Consider the following 27,360-nt stretch of genomic DNA (forward strand, 5'->3'; position numbering starts at 1 on the left):
GAAGGATATAGTGACTGGTTTTGACTAAGATTTATTCCTAAGCTGTTTTCACATGGTAGTGAGCAGGGAAGTGTAAGTGATGATGAAATCTGTACAGATAGAAGTCATGGTTTTCACTTAAAGACACTGTAGCAGATCTTGCATCTGGTATATTGGTGCTAGATGGGTTTAAATTTAACATTATGCCTTATGTGCTGTTGTATGTAAACACTACCTAATACTGCTTGGTAGCATCAGCTGGTTCAGCGCCAAGATCATCAGAAATAATTTAAGAGTGCTGCTGTGTAACGTTACTTTTACAGGGTGGCTGTTGTGTTTCCTTCCAGAAAAGGCTTGGACACTTGATTCCTCCCTCCCATACAGAAATTTGTGAAGGCCCATACATCTCACCTTTGAGGGGGCCCCATTTAAATCCAGTGAAACTCCACTGATGATTTTACATTGAGAAAAGAGGAAAAAACCTGTTCCATTTCAGCTCTTTGTGGTTTATGAGGAACTACTGCTATAAGTTCTTTCCTCTGAAATGCAGCTCCGTTGCGTTAGGGATCAATTTGGCCAATGTACCTTTTAATTATCTTTTAAACTCTGCATACTCTACAGAAATGTAGAAAAAAAATGGGAAAGCTATTGGGTTAAGAAGCCTTCACTCTCTGAAAGCAAAAATATTTCCATTTCTCTGTTCATTCCTTGCCTACCTTTATTCTTGTCCTAAATAATTCACTAACAGGCAGCTCCAGATTTCTTCCTGCTTAACCGTGCTGACTGATAGATGCGGTTTTCCCTAACCACTGCATTATTCTAAGATAAAACTGAGTTGCCTCATTTAACCCCTGTGAAGGAAAAATGTGTATAATGCAACAGAGTTTAAGTGTGATCTAGAAATGTGCAAAGAAAATCAGTAGCCTGGAAAACAGTGACCTTTAATGAAAGGACAAACAGTGTTAGACTGTGAGTGTTGGGGGCTGCTGGGATGTGATGCAGTCATTTGCAAGGACCGTTTAGATTTAAAAGCAGTTCTGGGAGAGAAGCTAGGCTTCAGTTGTGGGTTTGTTTTTTTGGTTTGTGGTGTGGTGTTTTGTTTTTTTTTTCTTCTTTTTCTTTTAATTCATTTAAGCCCAAATGTAGTTACTGAAGACTGTTGTGCATCTCTTCCTAAATTGTGCTTTCTGTGTCTGTCTGAGTCCTCCTACTGCCTTCTGTATCATTAAGAGCTTTATGTCTGATGAAGCTGTTTGGGTGGGTGAGGCAGAAATGCTTCCCCTACACGTTTCCCCCCAAGGAACCACAGGTGTCGAAGGAAATAGGATTGCCGGGATTTCAGGAATCAACTAGTATAGCCCTTGCCTAGGATAGCATCCACTGCAGGACATTCTTGTCCAATACTCATCTCACCTCATCTTTCAATTTTGAAAAGGCTGGGATTCCCTGACTACTATTGATTGTCGAGTGTGAATTTCCTTTCCTATTAGAAAAGCTTGCTTACTTTATTTATTTTAAAACCCTGTTAGAGAGATGATTTTGGCTATTCTTTCCTGAAGTTGGAGGCAGGGTTTAGGTTTAAGGTTAAGCCAGGAGAGAGCTGGGGATATACATACTTTTAGAGACGTCTGTCTTTAGTAACCTTTCCCGTCTTCTTGTGGGGCAAAGCTGGTCTGGCTAGAGGAATTCTGGAGCAAGAACTGCCACAGAAAGGACAGCACTGGATATACTATTTATTATGTGTACTGTCACCACATCTTGGAGTCTTCAGCCTCCACCTAGGCAAGATACTGCACAAATGCAGAAGAAAAAGATGGCCCCTTTCCTGGGGAGTTTACAATCTCGGTTGTGATCTGAGTTATTTTGTCCACTCTGTAAATACCCCTGCTTCACTGGGAATCCGTACTTCTGCCTTGTTTCCTTAGCAAAGGAGGGTTCTTGAAACAAGTGCTGAACTCCCTGGCAGGAAGCTGTTACCCCAGCACCTTACCCGAGCGGTTTAACCCGTGATGCATACGAAGTGAGTATGGTTAATTTTCTAAAGATGGACACAGATAAAGGCTGGGGTTCATCTTCACTATTTTTAGCTGCCAAAAAGACAGGTCTTTATTCTAAGCTAATTACTGCGGCTTCCTTTGTAGTTGTGGGAGAGCAGCAAGCACCTCTGAGAGGTGCTTTGTCCTTCTCGTCTTGGATGTCTGTCTTGGCTCGCCTTTGTCCGCTGAAGGTGCCTGTGGTTTTCTGCTGGTGCTGACAGAGCCCAAATGGGTGATGTGGAGCAAACGCTTGCATGGGCGGTCAGCGTGGAGTGCTGTGTGCCCAGTGCTTTGTGGGCATGAAAATACACCCCAGCATATGACTGCCAAACCTCAGGAGACCTTGTACCTACAAACGGTTCTCCAGGATCCATGTTTTTTTATTTATGGTTAGTTTTAATAGTGGCAGTAGTAGAATTGTCTGTGGAGGAAAAAAAAAATTATTACTTGAATTCTGCTCTTCTGGTCTCCCTCCTCAAACTTGCCTATATTACCTTGTAATGTCACTTATCGTTGTGAAAACGCTTCTGGGCTGAATGTTGGGGGTCAGAAGTGCAGGACGTCATAAATCTTTAATATATCTTTGGAGTTCAAGTGTGAAAATCCATTATATAGATTATAAATTTTTTTGAACAGGAATGTGTCTTCGAAGCATAGTGTGGGTGCTGCTCAAGCCAAAATAATAACCATGGGCTTCAGGAGCCATGAAGAGGAACAGTAATTAAGGATCTGGAGGAAGGCCCAGGGAGGGGAAGACTAGGATTGCAACCAAGGTGCAAAAGGTGAAGATGTAATCAGCTGCTTTACCCAAGTGGCCTGTTGTGAAAAATTACAAAAAATAATCACCAGCAGCAGCAGTGATAAGTAGTCTGACCAGACAGCAAGCATTGTGGAGGGGAGGGAGCTGGTATAACTCTGGGTAAGGCAGCTGGTTTGTAGGGGACAACTGACAACTTTAATTAATAAATAGTTTTATATTGATGTTTTTAATTTGTGACCTGAGAAGTGAATATAAGGTTACTACTCAAATGAAAAAACATGTTAGCAGTGCTCAGCATTGCTGCTCAGTTTAACACAGAAACAAAGGAGCGAGGAGAGTTTAGGCTTCGTAGATGTCTTGGAGTCTGGCTGAAAGGTAGTACATTTAAACCACTGAAAATACCTTGTACACTTGTTAAAAGTATCTGCATGTATTGTGGAAAAAGAGGTCTTACTGTATGCTTTCAATTGACTGTGTCATTAGTATGCAGTGTTACGTACTGCATAAAAGTGGTAAAGTAGCCATGCCATGTGCTATAAAGACATCACAGTGAAATAGAGCTTGTTTTGCAAATTGTTTTTTCTTTCATCTTATGCAAAATGAAATCCTTGCCACACTGTATTTATAATTTGAATATATACGATTGGTACTGGTTAGAAGGCAAAATATTGTGGCTCCTTGAATCTCTACCAGTTTCTAAGTTGCTTTAAAAATATATTTAAAAGTGTACCATTAGGAAATTGGAAAAGTTGGAACACTGGAAAATTGGAAGTGACTTAAGTGAAGCTCTTAAAACGTGTATATATATATAATTGTAAATTTATCAAAAGTGCAATGTATGTCCCTGAGAGTATTCACAAATTTAAAGTTATGTAGAAGTTTATGGCCTGGTTCAGGGAGGTTCAAAGAGGGAGGGTTCACCTGCAGTATGTGTAAATGAGTTCAAATACTCTAAAGTTAAAGGAGTTGTGTTTGTTTTATGTAAAAATTCTCTTGAGTTGTTTTAGTCACAATTCAAGCTTTCCTGTAGTTCCTAGGAATAAGTCTTCTGCTTGCCATAATGTAAACCAGACGGATTCATCTGAGGGTAGTTCAGCCTCTGCTGACTTTCCTTAAATCCTCTTTGTTTATAGCAAGGATGACATATTTTGCTTGGAAGATGCAATAAAAAGCTGACTGTGGAAAACAGAATGACAAGATTTACTTTGATAAATGTAATAACAAATGCATTTAAAAAAGAATTTTTAAAATCCTTCTTGATAGCTTTCTCAGTGACCTTTTATTAATAAAATGCGTGTAATAAAATAATTGAAGTATAGTGCTTTGACCATAAATCTTGTCTGTGGGACATCTGGATGACTTTGAGCTTTGGGATGTTTCTCAGATTCCAAGTTATAACATCTTGATTCTGCAGAACTCCATAGCAAACCCCAGACAGGTGGTGGGGCCAGGGCTGCATGGTGGCTTTTCTGTTTCTCTTTAGCTTTAGCGGTGTTGGTGTTACTGCTCTTGTAGAGGAAGTATGTAAAGGAAAGAGGGTGGCAAAAAACCCCCAAACCTTCAAAGTTAGCATTGGTCACTCTCCATAACCAGTCTGAACAGCTGAAGGAAATCTTTTGATCCAAGTTACTAAATGCCATCTCATACTAACCCACAGAAAGGATGTTTCCTGACACTGTTGCATCTGGGCTGGGCAGTGATGCCTTGCATTGCCTTAGCAAATGCAGGGGGAGAGCTGTGATGTGGGAGGATGACGCTGCTGCCAGTGCCATGTGTACGGAGTCAGCGAGACCCTGCCCCAGCAGCAAGGTAGCAGACCAGCTCAGAAAGTGTGAGCTGGGAATTCAGCCTTAGGCATGCAGATAAAAAGGTAGCCCTCCATTCTGTGTAGCTGTGAAGGTCTTTGCACTCTCTTTTTCTAGATTGCCGCCCGTGTAGGATGCTGAAGGTGAAAATAAGGTTACTTTTTAATGCATTCCCAGGTATCAGAGTGATTTAGGAAAAAATGTTAAGAGTTGACAGAAAGGGTATTGGCTACAAGACAGAAATTAAGCTTTTCTTAGGTGAGGGTATGGATTGCATCTCTATATGTTGTGCACTTAACACTTCTGCCATGGTATTGGTTTCACAGTTATGGGACAAGGTAACTATTTGCAGGACTCAGACCCTCTTGTGGCTCAAATTACCACCTGAAAACAGTTCTTTTGATCCTTCACCCCTCTAGGCTAAGCAGTTGTTACTACAGCTCTCACAGGGAAACAAGTCCATACTCGCCTTTGTTGACAATTGAAGTCAACAAGCAGTAACAAAGAATGTTGGCCCAGACTTCACCTGTACTCATCGGTGTTAGATTTAAGACAAGCAGACTTTAGAGATTATGTGCAAATGATAATCTGCTGGATTTACCTTTGGCACACAGGTCATTCTGTTATCCAGCAAGTGTATCATAAGCTACACTAAGATAAGAAATCCCCCTCCTTTTTTACCCCAAATATTTAAATTTTCTACTCTTGCCTTTGAACTAGTTTCTTAGGGCTGGCCTTTTCTGTTCACTTAGTTCCCTTCAGCTTCTTTTGCTTCTCACTGGTCCATTTATACTGTACATAGGCTCCATGCTGAGTTCTCCAGTGAACTGATTGTTAATCAATGCATCCCGCGCCACCCCAACATTAGAAGTCACCTTACAAGGAAGGTGTAAAGGTTCTTCTTACAAAGAAGACACCTTACAAGGTGGCTGGAGCTCAGAAGTGTCTGTCATCCAACATTTGGGAGAGACTCTATATCTGGTGTAGAAGTGCTTTTACGAGGCTACCATTGCTCTGCACTGGCTACATGGTTGTTAAGAGTGGGCTGCAGCTGAATAACACCCTTTGGTTTCAGAGGTTCATGTAGCAGGGAAACCAGGCAAATTCAGGCTGAGCTCAGACCTTAGTCACGTGCAGGCTGGTGGAAAGTCTTCTGCAGGGGTCTCTGTATACTATATCGCATGGAAGGAACTGAATTGTGCAGCTGGATGCAGGTGTGGATTGCCCAGTCGTCCTGCTTGTGTAAAATAGGATTGAACATTGTACATTTTTTGGAAAGCACTTTGAATTTAACATTTGCTCCATGGGCTGTATACTAGAATGATGGCATGTTAAGGTCATGGGCCTCCAGGTAGTCAAGCTGTGCACAGTGTGAGTATCGCTGAAAGCATCTCCTGTTGTTTTGTGACATGAGTGGCTGAGCATTGTGGCAAATATTGATGCTTTTGTTACTTGCAACTAGAATCGCTGAAATGCCCTGGGTGGTAGCTTCTGAAAGGAGGTTTAAAAATCGTCGATGGAAAATGTATCTACTTTTTTGTTTCAGCACTTGGGAGAGAATTTATGATGTATATATAGAGTTCATAGATGTCTCAAGCATTTCATATGTGTGTGTTTAATGGAATGGATTGCCACTTTACTGAACATAGCATCAAATCAGCTCTGTTAATTGAAAAAGATTTTTCACATTATTGCTAATGATGTGACACAGTTTTGTTAGAGATGGTGCATAAAATAGCGCTACTTGAAATGATGTTAATGTATGCATTTAAATTCCTTTTTTCCCATTTACGTGCATTATTGATTTTATTTCATTGTTGAGGAGATAATGGATTTATAATTAGAATACAGTCACCCTAATCAATGATGAGATTATTAGACTTATAAATAGAACTTTAAAACTACGATGAGGTAATTTCCCAATGTAACAAAGGATCAATAATTAGAGGTTTGCTTTGCATCTGAAAGTAGTACTTCTAAGATTCAAGTGTGAAACACTTCTAGGGAAGGGAGTCCATATAAATTATTATACAACTTAATGCCGTGGTTAGACATTTTCCAGAGCTGACCTATTATTATAATTTTGTTTCACGCCCAAATGCTTCTAAGTTAATTCCTCTGAGTTTGCATAGCTGCCACTATCTCAAAACTGGATGAGTTTTTTCTTTTCTGACAATTTAGGTGAAGGAAGTGTGTTAAAGGTGCCGCAGGCAGGAATCCATTGCTATGTTTTTGGTGTTTTTGGGCAAAGATAATGGATCTGCCATTCAGAACCACCCCCTTCTGCTTCTGAAGAGTGGCGCTGGTAAAGCTGGGCAAGGCAGTCAGCTGTTGTAGTGGGGGAGATGGCAGTGGAAGGATGAAGGGGAGAGCGGCCCTTGTGGTGCCTGGCTTGGGAGGAAGGTCTGGGTTTAGCTGGTTGATGCTGTGTAGACATCCCTTTTAGTCTCACCAACCTCTCCTGATGACTCTGAAGTACTCATGGGGACCTAGGGAATAGTGCAACCTCCTGTTAAGCTAAGAAAGACTCTAGTGAGAAGATTTTATGGCAATGATAAGAACTTTAGAAATATGCTACTGGGTCTCAACTGTAGTCCATCTAGTGCAGGGGTATCTCCAGCGGCAGAGCTGGAAATGGTGGTTTGGGAGAGCTGGGGAGCCTGACTACTTTCTGCGGTCTGCTCATGCTCCCCAGCATGCACAGCTGGGGACAGGGACACATCCCTGTCTGTTCCCTTTAGTATCTCTATATGGACCTGCTGTCCAGGAATTTATCTAATCCCTCTTTGACCCTGCTGACACTGTCTGCCTCCAGAGCCTTCTGTGTCAGCAGGTTCCACAAATTCACTACCCCAGTGCAAAGAACTACTCACTCTCTTTCAGCTTATCCACCACCTCCATGACTTTGTAAACCTCAGTCAGGCCCTCCTCAGCCTTCTCCTCTTCAAACAAGAGTCCCAGCCTCTTTCATCTCTGCTTCTGAGGCAGCTGCTCTATCTTCTTGACCATTTACTTGGTTGTCTCTGTCATTTCCCTTACTCCCCCACCCCTGTCTTAAGATGCAGGACTAGGGCTGCACCTGGCAGTCAGTCTGTGGATGCTCTCCTTGTTCTTTGTGCCCTGCCTTGTCATGTCCCGAACTTGGTAACTTTTTTGGCTGCTGCTACATCTTGATTTCAGAGGAACTGTCAATGACCTTTAGATCTTCCAAGCTGTAAATGTAAGTTTTGAGTTCAGCATTGTTTAGGTATCATCTAGGTTATTTTTCCCTAAATGTGTGGTCTGTGTCAAATCTCACCTGACACTTCTTTGCCCACGTGCATCTGGGAAGCTCTTGAGTTCCTCATTACTCTCATGGCGTTTGGCTACTTGAAAGAGCTTTGGGAAATCTGCAGGCTTGCAGATTTAACTCTAGTTGCGGTGAATCATGACTGACTGGGCATCTGGGTTGCACAGTTCCCATACGGGGACTAAACAGCAGGTCAGCAGGGAACAACCACAAGAAAAAGGTAGCAGCATCTGCACAGCTCTGCCCCTAATTTAGGACCTCAGTGTCCTTCAACAATGCTTACATAGAGCTGTCCCTGTGTTTGTGAACTTAATGCTGCTTCATGAGCTTGCCTGTAATTGAATCTTGTTCTCTAGATCTGGGTGTACTAAAGACCCAGTTTTCCCTTCAGATAATGAGGGCTTGTACCTCTTCAAGCAAGATGCTAGTCAATGGGTGCCTTGCATGTGGTAGCTGTCAGGCAAATTGATCCCAAGGGATGTTCTCTTTAGAGTAGTTACATCTAATATATAAGCAGTTCAAGCATGATTGAAATAGCAATTAGGTATGACAGTCTCTGTCCACCTTTGCCTTTATTTGCTGACATTATATGTCAATCATTATAACAATATAATGATTATACTAAAATTACAAGGCCTGAAATTCTTGGGAATATGGTTATTCCATTTTGCTGAATAGAGATTAAAACAAGGCATTGTGAGATTTCAGCTGAGTTGTCTAAAGTCATTAGGGAATTTTGTTGTGGAGTCAGGAAGGTGACACAAGTTTTCCTGATTCAAAGCTCTGTATGTGTCCTGTGTTTCATTGCTGTTGGAGACAGATCTGGCCTGTGGAAGTCAGTCCTAATGGAAGAGCATTTGTCTTGTAGGAAACCCAATCCTAAACTGACAGAAATTTGCATTATTATGAGCTTGTTAATGAAATCCTTTGCTTGCTCGTTATCAGCCTCTGACAAAAAGCAGGGATTCAACTGTGTATTTGCCCACTTGAATAAACACCCAGAGCACTACACAGCTATATATTTGGGCTTTGGAGGCTGTAACTATTGTAATACATGTCAGTGGGGAGGGCTCTGGGCAACGCTTTCTGATGTTTGCCTGGAGGCACTGGAAGAAACAATTCCTCCTAGCCTGGCTGTTTTAAATCCACTGCATGTGAAAAGTCCCAGTTTGAGAGTGTTTATGTGCAGCATGATCTATGTCCTTCTTGACAGCCCTTTTTCATGTCCTCTTGACTTCCCAGGTGGTGGGTTTGCATGTGCAGGTAAGAGGATGAAGTCTCTGTGATGGTCAGATAGCCATGAAGGAACAATAAAAGAGCGTGCGTTGCTATCTCTTGATACCGATGCCCTGAGTGGCTGAAATGTGAAGTAAATGGTCCATCGCTAGCTGATGGCAGATTTATGCTACCAGAGCCCTGGCTGCAGAGACCTTCCAGCCTGAGAACATGGGCAGGCTGAAGATAGGAATGGGCATTTTGTAGATGAAGGAAGCCTACCCAAGACCTGTCTAGAACCTTAGTAAATTTCTCAGAGACCAAGGAGTGTGGTTTAGGAGAGATCTGGGTCAGATTGAGATCAAGAGCCTCTGGTCAGAGGGGAACAAGCTGCTGCATCTCCATCCTTGTACTGCCAAGGACATCAGAACTGGATGTGGCTGGATGCGTTTGCCCTGCAGATGAAGGATGAGGTCCTTTCTGTGCTTGAAGCACAGACTGCTAATAATTTTTGGTGGTGAAGATCCAAACCTTTAACCTGTGTTAGTAATTCAGATAGTAATCCAAAAAGCAAGGGCCCCAAGGTAGTCTTTGGATCTCCCATATTACTTTCCAATCTATGACAGCAGATGGGCTCTCCTATTTCTATTTAATTCTACAGGTCTGTCATTTTTCTCCTGCTGCTTCATCTTTAGAGATCAGTGGTAAGCCAGGCATTAGCAACTCTTGTAGCCCAAAACCTATTTTGGGGGAAGGGATATTATGCTCTGTATTTGATTTACATTGAACAAGAGATGCATGTAAAAGTCTGAAACTACAGGTTTCGGCATTCTTGTTACCACATCGCAGCTGCAGGTTATAAAATGACTACAGTAGTGTACTGTAGTTATAAAATGCCCTAGTTATTTTATAATGAGCCCTGGCAGAAACATTGTCAAATGGCTGTAAAAAGTTTATCCAGAACATGTTTCGCTTCAGCCTAGTGTATACTGCGCTGTTAACTTTACGTAATGCTAGACAGTCCAGAGGAGACGTTTCACATAGGAGACGTATGTGGGACTTATCCACACCTATGGGAAAGAAGGGTTTACAGTACCAGCATTATCCAGATAGAGATTTACGTCACGTTTGTTCCAGTTAGTGGTAGTAAGTCATAAAAGTTTTAGCATGAATCATTTAGGGGGAAAAATTATTGTTTTATCATATATAAACAGTAGATTTAATGTATCGCAAGATCATTAGATCAAGCAGTTTTTACAATGTAATTGGCTGTAATGTACTAGCCTGAAAGGAGAAAATAGTAAGTTAAAGCAAATGCTCAAAATTCTGTGTGTCTGCCTGCTAGTCAGAAAGGGGTAAAAAAACTTAGGGGGGAGGGGGGAAAGCCCCATTACAGCCTCAGGCTTGATCTTGCTAGAGTTTCACCTGCAATTCTTTGTTGAAGGCCTATTGAATGCTTTCATTATGGGACCAATTTTTTGAAATAAAATAAATTGTATTGAGTCCTGTCTCTGATTATACAAGTGTGTCAGACCCATTGATGTTTGTGTAATTTTCTCTGTTCCCTCTTCTGTGAATCTGTTCTTGATACTTACATTTAGATACTGTATCTGATTACTTTCTTCTGCAGCTCTATCTAACCTTCTGATTTTCTTTTACCATGACAGTACTATCCTGGGATTGATCTGTTTTTCTCTAGACTTTTATATTCTTATGTTTTTCTTGCCTGTCACCAGTCATATATTTTGCATGTGTTAACAGAGACAAAGTGGCAGCACCTAGTTTGGCTTTTTTTGATCCTTGTACAAAGGTCGATGTCCAGAGAATAGAAATATTCAGGAAACTAGAAACATTATGGCTTAGTTTTCAGCTTTGCACTTCAGACTTGCAAAGAGCTTGTTAGGGATGTGATTGTCCTTCCGATGGTAATGGCCTGACAGAGTACTGTGTGCCTGGAAATTTGGTACACTGGAAGTCTATGGCCAGCTTCTCTACAGTGTAATTTTGGACTAGTCTGACTTGTTTAAACCTGGGCAGAAGTTTCCTGCCATCTGGTCATGGCAGGGAACCTCTGTGCTGGGAACTGAGGATGAGGCAGGGGGTGCCCCTACTCTGCCCGGCACACCTCCAGAACCTGAGGATGTCAGGTCACCTCTGTCTCTTCCTGCCCTCTCCCACAGCCTTTGGCCATCTTAACTGGGAACAACTCATGCTGCCATTGCTTGTTGTGGCCCTGCCAAACTTAGCTGCATGTGTGGATACTACCAGCCAAAATGCATGTCTAGCTCTGCTCCCATGTCCTCAGGACAGGTGCTGGGACCCAGTACTGAAACGTTCCTGTCCGTGATGCAGGCACCGATGTGAAGAATGGAGACATAGGTCATTCCTGCAAGTGCAAAACACCTGGTGTGACATTTTCAAGTGTTGTCCTTGCTGTGCTCTTACTGGCCCCAGATTTCATGTGGCTTTGGAGACAGTAAAGGAAAGGGGTCTTATAAAGCAGTTTTGGAAATCCTTCCTTTGAGGATTAGCTGGTTTCAGAGGGTTAACGGCTTTTGTCTGGCAAACCTTTTCTAAGAGAATTGAAACAAACATTAATCTCTGGATGCAGAGGCCTATGACACTTTAAATATGCAGTGCAGTCAGTAACACTTTATAGTGACAAGGATGTGATTTCTGTGTTTGATCATGAGTGATTTATGAAAATTTAGTAAATGGTGAAGCACAGCTCCCTCTCAGCTGCAGACTGGAGTCTTCTCTCTGTGCAGACTTTGTGTGCTTAAAAAAGTTATACAAAGTTGGTCCCGTTCCTCTAGAGAATTATAATTTCTACATGCTGTCCCCAGAAGAGCATGGGTTGAGAGAGGGATGTGCACGAAGTAATTCCTGCATTTAGTTTAAAAACTAATCCCCTCTATCTTCTTACTCATACCCCTTCAGCAGCTGTAAGCAACACAAGCTGAAACCATGGTGTGACAAACCAGGGTGCCCAGGAGGGTCCCATTACTTGTCTTTTTCCTGCCTCAGGGCAAATGATTTGGACCTGACAAAATTCCTCATACCTGAGTCCTCCTCATCAGCTGAGAGATGTAACTGTCTCAGGGAGAGCTGAACACAGCTCTGCTGGAAAATCCTGTCACTTTGGGTCATGCAAGCAGCCCTTGAATCCTAAACTTGGAAGGATTTATTTTGTGCTTTTTCAGCTTCTCACCGTGCAGCAAAACTAATGTTACCTCTGTGTTTAAGAATACTAATTGGGTTATTGAAGGCTTAATAAAAAAGATATGGGTTGCCTTCTGCACTAGTCTTCTGATGATTGTATCTTGCATGCCTTACTTCATCTTTTCCCCCTTTACAAGAATCAATGCCTTCTCCTTGGCTTCCCCTCATCCGCCTTTCATGCATGCACAGAATTGAGAGTAAAACTTCCAGATATACTCAGAAATTAAAAGCTAAGTTTTCAAAAGTGTCTAATGTAGGAATGGGAATTTACAGACATCCAACTTGGATATGTTGGTTTGGAAAGTATATTAACCACCTGGTATCCGAAATACCAGGTTTGATTTGGATATTTCAGGTTAGATGCCTGGTATGTCCAACATCATCTGTCTCATAGAAATGTAGGCTTCTAAGTTCTCATAGGAATAAAAAAAGTGGTGAAAAACTAATGTATGTCATACATTGCTCATGTTTTTAAGTGTGAGTAGCTTTTACAGGAATTGATCTGTTAACAGTTTCCAGTCAGTTCTTACAAATCTCTTATGCTGCTGTAAAATCCACTGAAGATTCATGCTAACTCTACAGATTTCCTATTTAGCTTTCAGGTTTGCCACCATATACATTATGCGTTAGTTTAAGCATGATTGGTTAGAAAACCAAGAATGTTGCTGCTTCTACCTTCTTTCTTCAAAATTATGCTTAAATGTGATTTTCTTTATTTCAAAGTCCTGTTGTCTAGTGTAGCCTCTGTTGAAAGTGAATGGAAAAATATGCCTTGGGAATTAATTTGAACTCTCTAATTTTTAATCTGAGTCAACAGCACATGTGGCAAGGGGTTATGGTTGTTTTCCTGACAGAATGTAGGGGAGTATTCCAACATTAATGTTAGCCTGCCAGTAGTTGCTGGTTGGGTTTCCTTCTCTTGCTGGCCATCATGCCACCCACCATTGTGCATGGCAGCCCCTCGATGTGCCAATTTGTAAGCCCCACATACTGACTCCAGAGCTTCTGGTGTAGATTTCTTAGCCTGTAAACTACTAAATTCATAGTAAGCTCCACTTATTTTTAGTGCTTTATGTCAGTTTATGTAACTCAGAAGTTTGAATGTTACATTGGATTTTTCCCAGTCTGGATGTTTTTCCCTATGCCATATACTTTCTTTGGCTGGTATAGGTCAAGGCCACACATTTGTTGCTTCAATTCATTAATTATCAAGTACCTGCTTTATTGACCACCTCAAGGTCCTCATTGCTCTATCCCTGGCTTTTAAACAATGAACCACATGAGTGGATCTGATCCTTTTCTAAGCATCTTTGTTCCTGGCTGTCATTGTCAGTAGATTGTGGATGGGATAGACAGACTCCCTTTTTTAAGCATATGTTCCTGCCTTACCTTTTCTTTGTGTCAGTCTTGATGTCTAGCAGAGCTTGGTCTCTGCCTTTCTGCCTATATTGCTGAGAAATCCAATCTCACGGGACTTCTGTATTGCAAAGTGAGAGGTTTTGCAGAGGGTTATTCAAAGTTTCCAGTCTGGCTTCCAGCATGAGTAGCTTTGCTTGGATTAAGTTAATCTGCATGAATATACTTCTGTGTCTCAGCCTCAGATCTCTTAGGTGAGCTCTACAAAAGTACTTTTTTTTTTTTTGTGTAGCAGTCTATAGTAAAGCATTAGGCAGCCACTCCATAATACTGATAATAGTATTAATCTTTGAAGACCAGACCTTCAGAAGAAGTTGGCTTTGCTGGGAACTGGGAATTCAGCACGCAGCCTATGGGAATGAGTCCAGATGAAACTTCAGACAGCCTCTCATGCACCAGTTGAGCACTAGTCTGTTGGCAGGGTTTTCTTTTACTTGGTACCTAATAACTGGGTTGCCTCAGTTCTCATGAGAAAAACTTTGTTTGGGTTGTCAGTGTATGAGAAAATTGAGGGTGTGTATGTAGCTGAGAAGGCACTATTACCATGCCTGCATATCTGTAGTTGTAAAACATGATCTATGACAGCACAAAATTTGAAATTTGGTGGCATCCCAGGAAGTACTTAATTGTGTTTGTGCTTCATTACAAGGCTGTCTCCTTTTCTGGAATTTATTTTAGCTAATTATTTGGAAATGTCAAAGTAGTATTTCAAACGACAGAAACATCATATATTATCATACACAAAGCAATTAAATCTTCTGACAAATATTTATTGTGGTGTCATCTTTAATTAAATCTTCAGTACTCCTAGACACAGAGCAGGTTCTTCCAAAAAAGAGGCCTTCCTAGCACTGTCAGTGAGCGTTTGACTGATGGGGCTTAGTTGAACTCGGTACTGAAAGAGTTGGTGGCCTAAACATGAAGATATCGACAGGACACAATTTCACAATACGGATGTCTGATATTTTGGCAAAATCCCAGAGCAATCACCCCCCTTTAAAGTCTGTCTCAGATACTGCAGATGGATTATGCTGGAGAAGACGCATCTCTGGTTGCTCCTGTTTTTCCACTGGAAGGGTTTGCAGGAGAAAAAACAAGGCCGCGCACTTGTGCTGTGAAGATAATGCTGAAAAGCAGGGCTGTGTATATGTTTTTTAAAAATAATGTTTTATGTCTTTAGTTCTTGGGGTATTCATGTGGAAACATGTTACAAATGTGACTGTTTGGCTAGTTCCTCTTAAACAGATCGGTTTTGTAGATGATGTGCCACAGAGAAATAATTCCTGACAGTTACAACTGAACCAGATAAGCAGTTCTGCCAGCTCCCAAATAACACTGTGAAACAAAAAGGTTCTGCTTATTGTTTTTCATTTCTTTGTGCCTGTCAAACTATTTAACTGTGCGTTACCCATCACAAGGGGTCTCTGTGGGTTTCTGCACCTCTGCTGCAGCCCTGCTTTTTACCTTCTTGTTGCAGGACCTGCTACTGCTCGTCCAGCCCTTCAGCTGCTGCTGATCTTCCCCTTCCACCTTGCCAAGGTGCTCTTTGGAGATGCTGCATGAGATTTCTCCCTGTCATGGCCATTCAGCAAGTGTGTTAACCTGTACATGTGTTTTTCTTTTTTGTTTCCAGGCAGAAACGGCACCAGAGAGTGGCCGAGATGGTCCCAGTGTTCAGATCAGCTCAGGGCAGAACAGCTCCGACCCCGCAGGAGCAGGTGGCTCGGGAGCCTCCCAGAGCATGGTCGCTCCAGCTGGGGTCTCAGCAGGTACCTCAGCTGCGGCTTCGTTCTTCATAAGGTAGTATTTCACCTTTCTGGTTTCTGTTAACTGCTCGTGGGTCTTCAAAGATTGTGAAATTCTGTTGAGTCCTTGCCTTGGGTAGAAGGTGTATGTAGCGTGTGGTGCTTCTTGCTGAGAGGTGGAGTTGGTCACCTGGTTGTGACTGTGGTTTTCCACTGCCACTGGGGTGGAGAGATGCAATGTTTTTTTTTGTGATGGTGATGGCCCCATTTCTCTCTTTGGAGACCTGAGCAGGAACCTCTATTGACCAAAACCCAAGAAAATGTGTATTGGTCTTTCTCTAGTCCTTAACGTCCATTTCCACCTGTAGAAAGTCTGTTATTCTGTGGCTTTCCTTGAAGCAGAAGCTGAAGTAACAAGACTTTTTCACTCGGATCTAAATAAAAAAAAGCTAGGTATTATTCAGTACCATGTCTACTGTGTGCAAATAAAACTTTTCCATAGTTGGCAGCAGCAGCTGAAGCAGTTTAAGACATTCTTTTTTTAGCAGTAGCCCAGAACAATATTGTTTTTTTCCATTCATGGGTCTTACAAAAAACCCGATATGTTAGTTTTGTTTGTGAGATGTTTGTTATAATTAGAATGTTGATTAAATGCAATATGCTGTCAAGCAGATGGCACTTAAAAAAACAAAATTCAGGGCATTGTACTTGCATTCCAAACTCCTTTTTTAATTCAGAACTGAACATGTTTTGAGACAATATTGAAAAATGTAAGCGTGTCTGTGAATGGCATAGAAGTCAAATGCACTGAGTGAGGATTCTTCTTGTGATGTAATAATGATGGCAATTGTATTGTTTTCTTTTCCTTGATCTTTAAAATGTGTTGCACCAATAGCATCCTGGCTTGTATCCGTAATAGCATGGCCAGCAGGACTAGGGCAGTGATTGTCCCCCTGTACTCAGCGCTGGTGAGGCCGCAGCTAAATAACTGTGTTCAGCTTTGGGCTCCTCACTACAGGAGGGATGTGGAGGTGCTGGAGTGTGATCAGAGGCAGGTAATGGAGCTGGGGAAGGGTCTGGAGCACAAATCTTACGAGGAGCCACTGAGGAGACTGGGGGTGTTTAGCCTGGAGAAGAGGAGACTCAGGGGGGACCTTACCGCTCTTTACAACTACCTTACAGGAGGTTGTAGTGAGGTGGGGGTCGGTCTCTTCTCCCAAGTAACAAGTGAGACAACAAGAGGAAACAGCCCTAAATTGTTCCAGAGGAGGTTTAGATTGGATACTGGGAAGAATTTCTTCACTAAAAAGCTTGTGAAGCACCGGCACAGGCTGCCCAAGGATGTGGTGGAGTCACCATCCCTGGAAGTGTTTAAAAAATGCGTAGATGTGGTGCTTAGGGACAGTGTTTAGTGGTGGCCTTGGCAGTGCTGGGTTAATGGCTGGCCTCGTTGATCTTAAAGGTCTTTTCTGACCTATACGATTCTATGATTAAATGAATGACGTTTACTATGAGTTACAATCTGACCTCAGAAAGGAGCTCAACTTCCCAAGCCCTGTTTTTTGAAGAGTGTAGTACAACAAATGTTAATCGTTACATGCCTGCATATTACAGTCTGTCTGTACACAAGAGGCTGGGAAATGGCTGCCCCAAGAGTGGTGTGTGTGAGTTAATGTTTGTCTCTGTGCTAAAGTGCCGCAGGTTTAAAGTCAACACAGAAATGGTTGCCTGCAGAGGATGATTTGTTTCATTTTAAGATAGGTGTCTAAAATCAGTGGGCGAGGAGAAGAAAGGAAAGGTAAGGGGAAAAGTTCAGACATCACTTTTCTTCTTTAGTTGCCTAAATAAGGACAGATGAATCCTCTCCAAAGTGCCTAGACTGGGCAGCAGCGCAGCTTTCATTACTGTATTTCACTTTGTGGGTGTGAACAGTGTGATTTAGCTTAATCTACTTTGGGTTTATTTCAACGTGAATCTGTATGTCATAAGCAAGTGTAAAGACTGTTGCTTTCACTGGGGAATCCAGAAAAAAAAAACCAAACCCTCCTTGGAACTGAGAGAAAGAAGTCAGTGCCTAATAATCTGAGATAAGACCCAACATCTTTTCTTCCAGTGATGTTTCTGTCACTGGTCAGCAAAACTCAGTTCTGGTTTTACTGTAAAGCGACAGATCCTTACTAATGATTGTTGTTGGCTTGATTCAAAGATTCTTGAAGTCAACAGCAAGGCTGAAAATGACATCATTGTATGTTGGATCAGGCCCTAATTGCTTCTCATGAATCTGTCTTTGCCTTGAGTGAATCAGAGTTTTATAGCTTTAGCAGCTATGTGCTAGCTAAAACATTTTAAAACCCATTAGTACTTTGCTTATTCCCAACCCATGTTTCCTCTGTTCAAAATTGATTCTCTTCAATTTTTTTAGCTGAAGAACAGGGTTAGTTGAATTTTTTTTGCACTGAGGACTTTTGTTTCGGTTTTTGTGGTTGTTGTAGAGAGAGTTAAGTGAGAAATAAAATTTTCCTGAATTAGTTTTGTAGCATTTTCATAATATTTCATCACACTCCTCATAAATGTATTTCGGCATTCCAGAGCCTGTCTAAGAATCTTGAGTTCCCTAAAAGCAGGCATTCAAGAAACAAGTTCAGTTATGACTGTGATTAAAAACACAAATTGAAACACAGAAAATCTCACAACGGCTGGGGGAGGCAGATCCATTATTGATCCCTGGCAGTCATAAATGTATTGAGTAGGTGCTGGGGTAGGTACCATTTTATAGTCCTGGCCAGACTGCTCCACCACCATTGGCATTTACCCCAGGAGAGGCTCCCTCTCCCACTGCTCCTCCTTCTTTTCCGACTCTTCCTGACATTGGGACCTTACAGATCAAAGTTTCCATGCTGATCCTTCCTCCCACCCTTGATCCGTGCAGCCCTCAGCAGAGGGGAGAGGAAGAGGGGGATTCTTTAAGGATGAGACACAGACAGATACTGGCAGAAACTGGGGTGGAAGCAGCTTACCCAGGGACAAGAAGCATTGGGATAGCAACAGTTTTGGCTGATCTTGTTCAGTACTGACGGGATATCAGGCTGCTTTGCTCCAGCCTTTCCGGTCCTGTCTCCTCTTTCCCTTTGCACCATCCAACCTCAAGGATGCTGAGGAAGGAGGTCATCCCTGCCCTGAATCCTTTGCAGCAGCATCCACTTCTCTGCCCTTTGTCTGTCTGTTCAGCTAATCCTCTCTCAGCAAGCACCTAGAGATGAAAGAGGAGGGATGGCACTAGTGTTACGCTATAGTCCCTATTCATTGTGTTTGCTGGTTCTTTCCCTACCGTGTTTCTCTTCTGAGCCACTGAAATTCTGAACTTCATAGCAGGCCCGGTGTGTTACTCACGTTATGCAGAGCCTGGCACATTTTGTTCCTTGTTCTTTACTGGAATAAATGCAATTAATATATTGATAATCACACAGATATTTTTTTTTCAAATCATTGCCTTCTGCTTGACCAAATGTACTGAGTACCTCCATGTTTTTACAAGACCCTTTTTGTAAAAGGAGCTGTGGCTGGGACTTTAGCTTGAGAAAAGGGTTGTTTTGTCATAGATGCATATTTTTGCTTAGCTATTATTATTTCTATGTTAACACTGAGTGTGTTGGAGTGCAGTGTTAGTTAGTCTGGAAGACAAAGCCTTCATAGGGTGTTTGTGGAAACTGCATCTGTGATTTCCTTAGCAGCAACACTAGTTATTTTTCACATGAATAAAGGATTCCAGTCTTGTTCTTCATGAAATAGTATTGACTGTTTGTACAGGTCCTAGCACAACTAGCTTTTGGGCTGTGGCATGGTTTCCTGGCAGCAAACAAATGTCTTTTTCACATTAAAACTGGAGTCTCTATTTGGTGAAATAACATTTGACTCTTGCTTGTGGGCAGTCTTGTGCCTGGGAAGGGAAGAGGTCTGTGCAGGTTTTTTTGTTTGTTTGGTTTTTTTACTCCAGTTTGTTCGTTGGTGAGAGTCATAGTTTTGTATTTGTAAGGTCACAAACACAAAAGACTGTATAGAGAGTTCATGTCCTCACCTGGAAGATAATAACTAAGAGCTGCAGCAAGACATTTACCTGGTGATAAGAAGCACCCATGGTTAAAATGAGTACCTTAAAGGTAGTCTTTGCAGTGAATGCATTGATTTTGTTAAGCACATGTGGAGCCCAAATCTACATACTCATCCAAAGCTGTTTCTCAATTGAATGTCGTATTTAATTTCTTTAAGCTTAATTATGTTCTGCTTTTTTTAAAAAAAGTATTTTATTCATTACCTAGAAATGTAGAGTGTCTAGCATGAAAGTGCTAAATATTAAAAATCAAAGGCAAATGTTAGAGACAGCAGACAGAAGCGTATTAAGAAATTAAATCAGTTTTAAGCTTTTTTCCTCACTCTGATCTGTCATAGAAGGAGGAAAGCTTTGGTTAACATCTGACTGTGTCACACAAGCAAATTGCCAGACATTACTCAATGGTCATGTTACTGAAGGACCAGAGGATTTAGTAGAAAATGCAGCTTCTCAGTAGGTCACTGACAGAGTAAGAAAGCCAGAGCAAAAAGTGCAGGTCATGGGCATGGACGGCTGTGAAGAGGCTCTTGGTTTACCCTTACAATGCAGGGGGAGAAGTTTAATCTTGCGTTCTTCAGATTTAAGAAGAATGCAGGTGGGCTTTGTCCCTTAGTGTGGCATGAGCCGTGCCTTGCTCGGCACTCCCACTTTACACCTATTTCCAGTTGTGGGTTTTTTTTTGTATAAAGAACCTGAACAAACTTTATATTACTAAGTGAAAATATGTGAGATAGTTGTAGGACCCTTCTGTGGGCTATGCTTGCAACTAAGTAAATATTGGCATATTGTGGTATAAAGCTGTAATAAGCTGTTGGGTTTTTTGTCACCCAGACACCTGGAGAAGAGAGGAAATCGTGTTTCCAAGAACAGGCAGGAGAAGGGCAGCGAGGAGGTGGAGGAGAATGGGCATGCACTTGGGAAGAGGTTAATGGGCTGTCTGCCAGAAAAGAAAATACCAGTCCCCTGGGAGGACAATCGAGGCCCCTGAGAAATCAAAGCCATCACCATTAACGTGCCATTTCTGCCTGTTGGTGACAGTGGTGGCAGCACCGCCTGTGCTGCTGGGTGGGGGTACGGTGTTTCCGTAAGAGAGCACTGGTGTCTGCCTTGGTGCACAGGGACAAGCTGAAAGGAAGGTTTGAGCAGTGACAGGGCAGCTAGGAGGAGTAAAAGCTGTTCAGAAGAAAATATGTATGAAAGCAAGCAACCCAGAGCAATGTTGAGCAGAAGACAAACTGTAGTAAGTCCATCTTATTAAATTTTAATTTTCTTTTACTTTGGGTTTTCACGTCTTTTCAAACGGGTTTGGTCACAGCACTTGCTGCTGTGGGACTGCTGCCTTTGAAGCAGGGAAAGAGCTGTATAGTTGTGGCTACTTTACCTTGCATCCCCCTGCTTTTGTTTATATGATTTAGTCTTCCAAGCACAGCACTCCCTATGCACTCACTAGTTTTCAGGTTTCTAAATTATTTGCGGTGTTGCTGGGCTTTGCCAGATTAAAACCATTTAAGTTAATGCATCTGTAGAATCACGGTGGTGAATCACACCCGTTATCTTTCCACTCTCATCATATCCCTGCATGTTTGGGAAAGCTGTGTCAATTTAGACATGATATAAAACATTACACGTGATATGCTTTTTACAAGCAGCTTTTCTTAACAAGAGATAACATACAGTCTCTGAGTAATGTAATTGGACATCTTAAGAGTTAAAATAAGCATAGATTCAGGATATTCCATCATATTTTAATGCCTGCGAGTTTTGGATTAAAGAATCTAATTATTCACTAATGAGCAGTAATGGTACATATAAACTAAGGGTCACTATCCTATTACAGGCACCTGATGGTTCACTGATAAGCGTTTGGTCATTAGATTGACCATAAAATATAGTCAATAATTGAGGTTACTCATAGAGCAGACACCTTATCAGCTTTAGGCATGGTGGGACAGCTTGTCAGTACTCTGTGTACTGATTGTGCTGTGACTGAGCATATGATTAGGGTATTGAAGCAGTCTGTATCTAATGAAACTGCAGGAAAGGCATAGTAATATTAGCACAACCACTAAATGACTAATGTGTTTTTGTTCCAAGCCTCAGACACTTCAATTAGTTCTAATAAACTCTGATCTAGTGTAGCGGTAGGCAGAGAATTCAGATATTTTGTGTACAAGCTTTCATTATGCTAGTCAAAATTTGTAACATTTTTGGGACAGATGAAATCTGTGTGGCTTTGAATGAAAAATGATGGCAATAATAAAGGCTGTCATTATAATTTTTTACTTCATTTTTTTCAGTTTTATTTTTGCATTTTTTAGATTTAGAATACTTTCCGAGACAATGCCTAGTGCCTGATTTAAAAGATGAAGCTGACAGCAGCAAATTAGATGTCTGCATATTCTGCTATAAGGTCCATTCATGCAGTTCATGTTGGCTTGTGCATATAGATCTAAACTTAGGATGTGTTCCTTAGCATTTTGTACCATATGGAACATTAGTCAAATAGTCTAGTTCTTGAAGGCTTTTGTAGAGATACTGATTTTACTGTGCTTCAAACTATTGCTGAGAAAATAACCTGAGAACCTATTCTTTTATGATTAATTTTTTTTCCATGAGGATGCCTTAACTTTCATAAATTATTTAATATGGGGAAGGATGCAAAATGCCTTTTGTCTTTTTGAACTGCTGTTCAGGCTTCTGTGATGCGACCTTGGAAAGTAACCATAGAAACATGTTAAAAGCATCAACTGAAAATCAGTAGTTTGGTTTGACAGTGATGCAAATTCTGTGAAAGAAGATTATGATGTATTAGGAACACTTGAGGCATATATTACTGCTAACCTGTTAAACCTGATTATTCCATGACTATCAGTACTTTCAGAATTTAATGCAGGGGAAAAAAGCACAAACCCCCTGAAACATACATTTTCTTAAAGTTGCCATGTTTAAGATGTTCCTAGCCAAATCACTTCAACCTGTCTGTCATTCTGTATCCTGTTAAAAGCAAGAATTATATTTCTGCTAAGCTCATAATGTAGTTCACCAGTTCTCTGTATTTAATAGCTGTAAACTTTTGCCCTGTACCCTGCTGGGTTGCACTGGTATCCTGGCTTTGTGCAGAGCTGGCAAATTTAAATCTCTTTGACACATAAAGTGGATAAATGGGTTATGAATAAGTAGTAGTTCATCAAAAGGTGAAGAAAATGTGTGACTCACTGGATCCTGAGTTAGACCTTTTTGTGCTGACCTGTGGTAGTTAAGCTAGTTTGTGAGCTTGAAACAGAAGTGCTTGCTATAGTTACAGGTAACCATAGTAAATTCTTGGTGAATGATAGGTCAAAGGCGAAGAAGTGGAGTCACTTCTTAGAGCTTCCTTATTAAGCATAACCCGTGCCCAAGAAATTCTGTGTTGAGGTGATGCAGGAGAAGTAAATTTGAATTAATTACGTAGGAAAGTGGGGTACCAGCTCTTCCCAACCACGACTGCCTTGCTGGCAGACATATCCAAAACTCATGCATGGTTTGTCCCCACTTTGCAGTGTCATAGCAGTATCACAGAAGCTGTGGGGCTCTTCAAGGACGTGGTGGCTCAGGGGCATTAATGCAACTCAGCAGCCACTCGGTGCATTAACCCTTCTTCACTAAGTGCCCCGCAATGCCCCACTTTCTCTTGCTACTATTTGGTCACTGTTGGAGACTGGTCAGGAAGGGTGGCTGAGCAGCTGGGAGGAGAGCTACATATATGCAGATGAAGTGGAGCATCCAGCTGTTTCAGGGAGAGCCAAATGTATAATTAGCCTTTTCCCTATAATGAATCCCTCCTCTGAATCTAGTGGGCTGGAGCAGCCTCGTGCCTGCAGTGCTCTCACCACTGCATGGTGCTGGAGAGGGGGATGCCTTCCCAGCCCCCTTTTCTTCTCTGCATGAAGCCAGGGAGAGTGAGAAAGCCCTCATGCAGATGTGCAAATGGAGACGGAGTGGGTGACACCAAAGGGCTTGCCTTGTCTTGCTGGTGCCATGCCACTGCTGCTGGAATGTGGTTGCTTAGCTGTCCCCGGAGAGCCAATGTGACCTGCGCATAGCACGGTGCTGTGCAGGGACAGGAGATGGGGCAGGGTGCGCAGCATTGTGCAGTATCTTGTATCAGCTGAGGGCAGCTTAAGCTTTCCTAGTTGCTGTGGCAGCATAATACTGCCTATAATTAAGGACAAACACAACAGTGTATGATTTAGGTATATCCCGTTTCGTGTTAGCCTGTAAGGAAGATAAATTAGAAGATAAGCCTGAATTTAGTAGGCTTTGTTCTTGGAAACAGAAAGGACTCTCAGGACAGCATGTTTAAGAGCAGAACATCATTAGTAGTATCATTGCTAATACTGCATCATACATTTACACAGTGCTTTATCAGCATACGGTAAGCCAGGCTCCCTGCTATGAAGAGCTCATCTGTGATGACTGTGAGACTGATGGGGCAAACAGAGATGACACAGAGAGCTGTAGCTCAGCAAAGGGAGAAGGTAAATAAATTGGAGAGGCTGAGAGGAGAGGGAAGGTAGAGTTTTGGACACCAAGCACTGCTGAAAGAATGAAAAAAGGACAATACATTTGTTATCAGGATATGGGTATTAATTAGACAAGGGAGACACTGGATGGTCAGCCAAGGTGGAGAGCCCTTGGTGAGGATTTGAGAGCTCCTCAAAGGGAATTGGCTGAGAGAGGGTGGTGGTGACCAAATGAAGCAGCACTGGGCATCTAGGAGTCATTGCCTTGGAAGATGAAACTCCCCTGTATAGAGAGGGTTAGGGATCATGGTATGAACCAAGGAGAGATTATGCAAGACATCAGTGTCAGGGAGATGATTGGAAGGAGAAGTCTTACCTGGATAGTACAGGTCACAGGGGGTTGCGTGGTAGCAGGTTGGGCTATGCTGCAGGTAGCAAAATGAGGAAAGGAGAGAGCCTGATGCCAAACAGATTGGCAGGAAGCATGGAGAGGAGGAGATGGTGAAAGAGGGGAAAAAACAGATCTAGTGATGTGAGGACCTTAGGGTGAGGTCAAGTTTTTAGGGAGGATGTTTTAGGTCTTTACTCCAGCTTTATAGCAAAAGCAGAATTGGAGCACAAAAGAACACTTGCAGTGTTTCCTGCTGACCAGATGCCTTTATTATGTGAAGCCACCTCTGGGGAGGGCTGATTTTTTATTTTTTTTTTTTTTTTTTGTAAGCTCTGAGTGCCTTGATGGACAATAATAGAGGAGGTTCTGGAGCACCAGAGGCAGCCCCTGCAAGGAAACATGGTGACTTTTTGAGCTGCTTTAGGTGGTTTGGTGCAGACTGCTGTTGCAGTAGTTGGGTCTTGGATTAGCTCTGTATTTCAAGACATTCATGATGCCCAGGAGGAAAAGCAAAGCAGAATAATTTAAAACAGATGTGCTTACAGGTATGTTGGAGGGAAGACTCTGTGCCTTCAGAGCCACCCAAGTCTGAATTTATTTGTGGGGATAAATGGTGGTCAGTGGAAGGGATTTTAAACTAGGGAAAAGTCTGAAGTATTTATGAATAATCTTGACTGGACTTGTGCAGATCTTTCTTCTTACTTTGTTCTCTCTCCGATCTTCTGCTTTCCTGAACTTAATATTTTCTCCCTTAAGGACTTTTCATGAGACCCATTCTTTATTTTCTGTTTTCAATAAATATATGGAATCTCACTGTTTTCTAGCTACCAGAGTTTCTTTTTCCTTTTGGTTTCTTCCCTTCTTTCTGCCCTTCCTAGCCTGTGAAGAGGAGCACTTCTCCCACCTCCCCCCCTACCCCAGCCCTCCCAGTCTGCCTGCTTTTTTGGCTCCTGGACTCATGAACACCAGTGCTTACTCTGACTCCGTTATTTGGGGCTCCTCAGCTCGATGGCAGTGGCAGCTGCGCTGGTGGTTTTGCTGCAGTGGGAACGGAGCATTCCATAGGTAAAGTGATAATGGTGACTTTCCTGTGGGATGTAATTTGACAGTTTGCACCTGTTTTGCAACTTTATTAGTGACTTTCACGCTGTCCCAATAATGTACTTAACTATTTTAGTACTTTGTTAAGACAGACAGACTGACTTAGAAGGCAGAATAGTAAAATGAGACTGGTAGCTAATTGAATATTTAGTTCCCATGGCTGACTTGCAGTCACTTGAACACTCAGTTTACAGTGTGCAGGATGTGGTTTGCAGGGCAGATGGACTTTCAGTGAGCTAGACCGCTTTGCTTGCTTGTGCTTATGGCAAAATAAGACATCCCACATTCTCATTTGTAACAAAAATGAAATGTCAAGCTGAAATAATGCACCAGTACTAAAGCTGCAGTGCTTGATCAACTGCAGGATTACTCTGAAGGTACTTTTAAATTCTTTGTGAAATAGCAGTGAATTTTGGCTTTCTAAAATGTCCCTCATCCTTCCTGGTGAAGGATAGAAGATGTTTCTTTTGGCAGGACATTTCAAAGAGCTTAGCCAGTACCTCATTCAGCATCAGTTAGTGCTGCTTTGCTGGTCATCACAGAGTGATGTTCTTGGGGTTGCTTTCTGCTTTGTTGGCCTTTTTGTGTCCTCAGTGGTGGAGCTCACTTATTAAGAAGCAGTGCCCTGTGGAGCCTTTACTGGAAGGAAATGACTCAGGGGAAGTTAATAACCATAAAATTAACCTAATCTAAATGTTATTAGTGAAGTTTGTTGGAGTTCAGGGCAAGGTTCAGAATATTCTTTGATAATGTGTCTCAAGCATATCTTCAGGAATTGCTTATTTCTGCTGAAATTTGAAGTTACCTTCTTTGGGTCAGAAATACTCAAGTCTCTACCTGCTATGATGGAAGAACATGCATCTTGCCTTTTCCTGCTAAGTGCTATTTTAAATGGTGCTGCAATTTCAGCCTGTTATACCTCTGAGAAGTGTCATTTCCGAACCAAAGTCAGTTAAGTAAATCAGAGGAATGCTGGGCTTTAAGAAGCCCATGTGTCTCTCCTCTGTTTAAAAATACTTATTGTGTGGGATACAGCTTCTGTGCTTGGGTGATTCCCACTACATCATTTAATGCTGTCAGTGACCATTTAACTTGCTAACAGTAGGAATAAGTAAATGCCCCCCTGAGAAGTTATTTGCCTGGCAGTATAGATGTCAAGCCTTTGACTAAGCATCTGAAATAAAACCCAGCTGAAGCAGGAATGGATCCTCTGTGGATTTTCTAGATGTGCACTGAAATGTGGAACTGAAGGAGCTGGAGGTGATGAGAAAGGTACGTCTGTGGGGTTGGTGTCTTGAGGCAAATGAAGTTAACCTGAAAACCTAACCCACCCCAGAGCTTTTATGGTAAAGGAGGCTTTACCATATGTGCTATATGTGATCAGGAACATGAAAATACCTCATTTCCCCCTTGTTCAGTCCCCCTCTTTCCTGCCTGATATTTGCCTGAATTCTAGTGCTTCAGATGAACCCTTGTTAGCCATGTCCTTTATTTTATCTCTCATCCTTTCCACTCCCAAACGTGCCCATTTCTTCCCTGGAGCAGCCTAAATGAGCAGAATGCTTTTGTTTTCATAGCAGATTGTTTTTGATGAATAACACAGAGTGTGATATCCTTTGTAACAAAACCAATTTATTGCCTGGTAAATCATTTTGATGCTGGCTTCTTTATGTGTACCGGGAGCTGATATCAGAGGGCAAATTTTAAAGTGATCTATTTAAGTAATTAATTTAATAATGAAGGGCTAGTTAGCACCATTGTTTCTATTTCATTACTTTGTAGTTTTAAAAA

General features: G+C 41.9%; 1 protein-coding gene across 1 annotated transcript in view; it reads left to right on the forward strand.

The window, feature by feature from the left end:
• Positions 1 to 27,360, forward strand: part of KIF26A (kinesin family member 26A) — a 102,166-nt gene that overhangs the window by 33,958 nt on the left and 40,848 nt on the right. The window contains exon 3 of the mRNA XM_037395515.1: positions 15,356 to 15,522. Coding sequence (XP_037251412.1) covers positions 15,356 to 15,522 — 167 coding nt within the window. The remainder of the gene's footprint in view (positions 1 to 15,355; positions 15,523 to 27,360) is intronic.

This window comes from Falco rusticolus, chromosome 7, assembly GCF_015220075.1.
Source record: "Falco rusticolus isolate bFalRus1 chromosome 7, bFalRus1.pri, whole genome shotgun sequence".
NCBI lineage: Eukaryota > Metazoa > Chordata > Aves > Falconiformes > Falconidae > Falco > Falco rusticolus.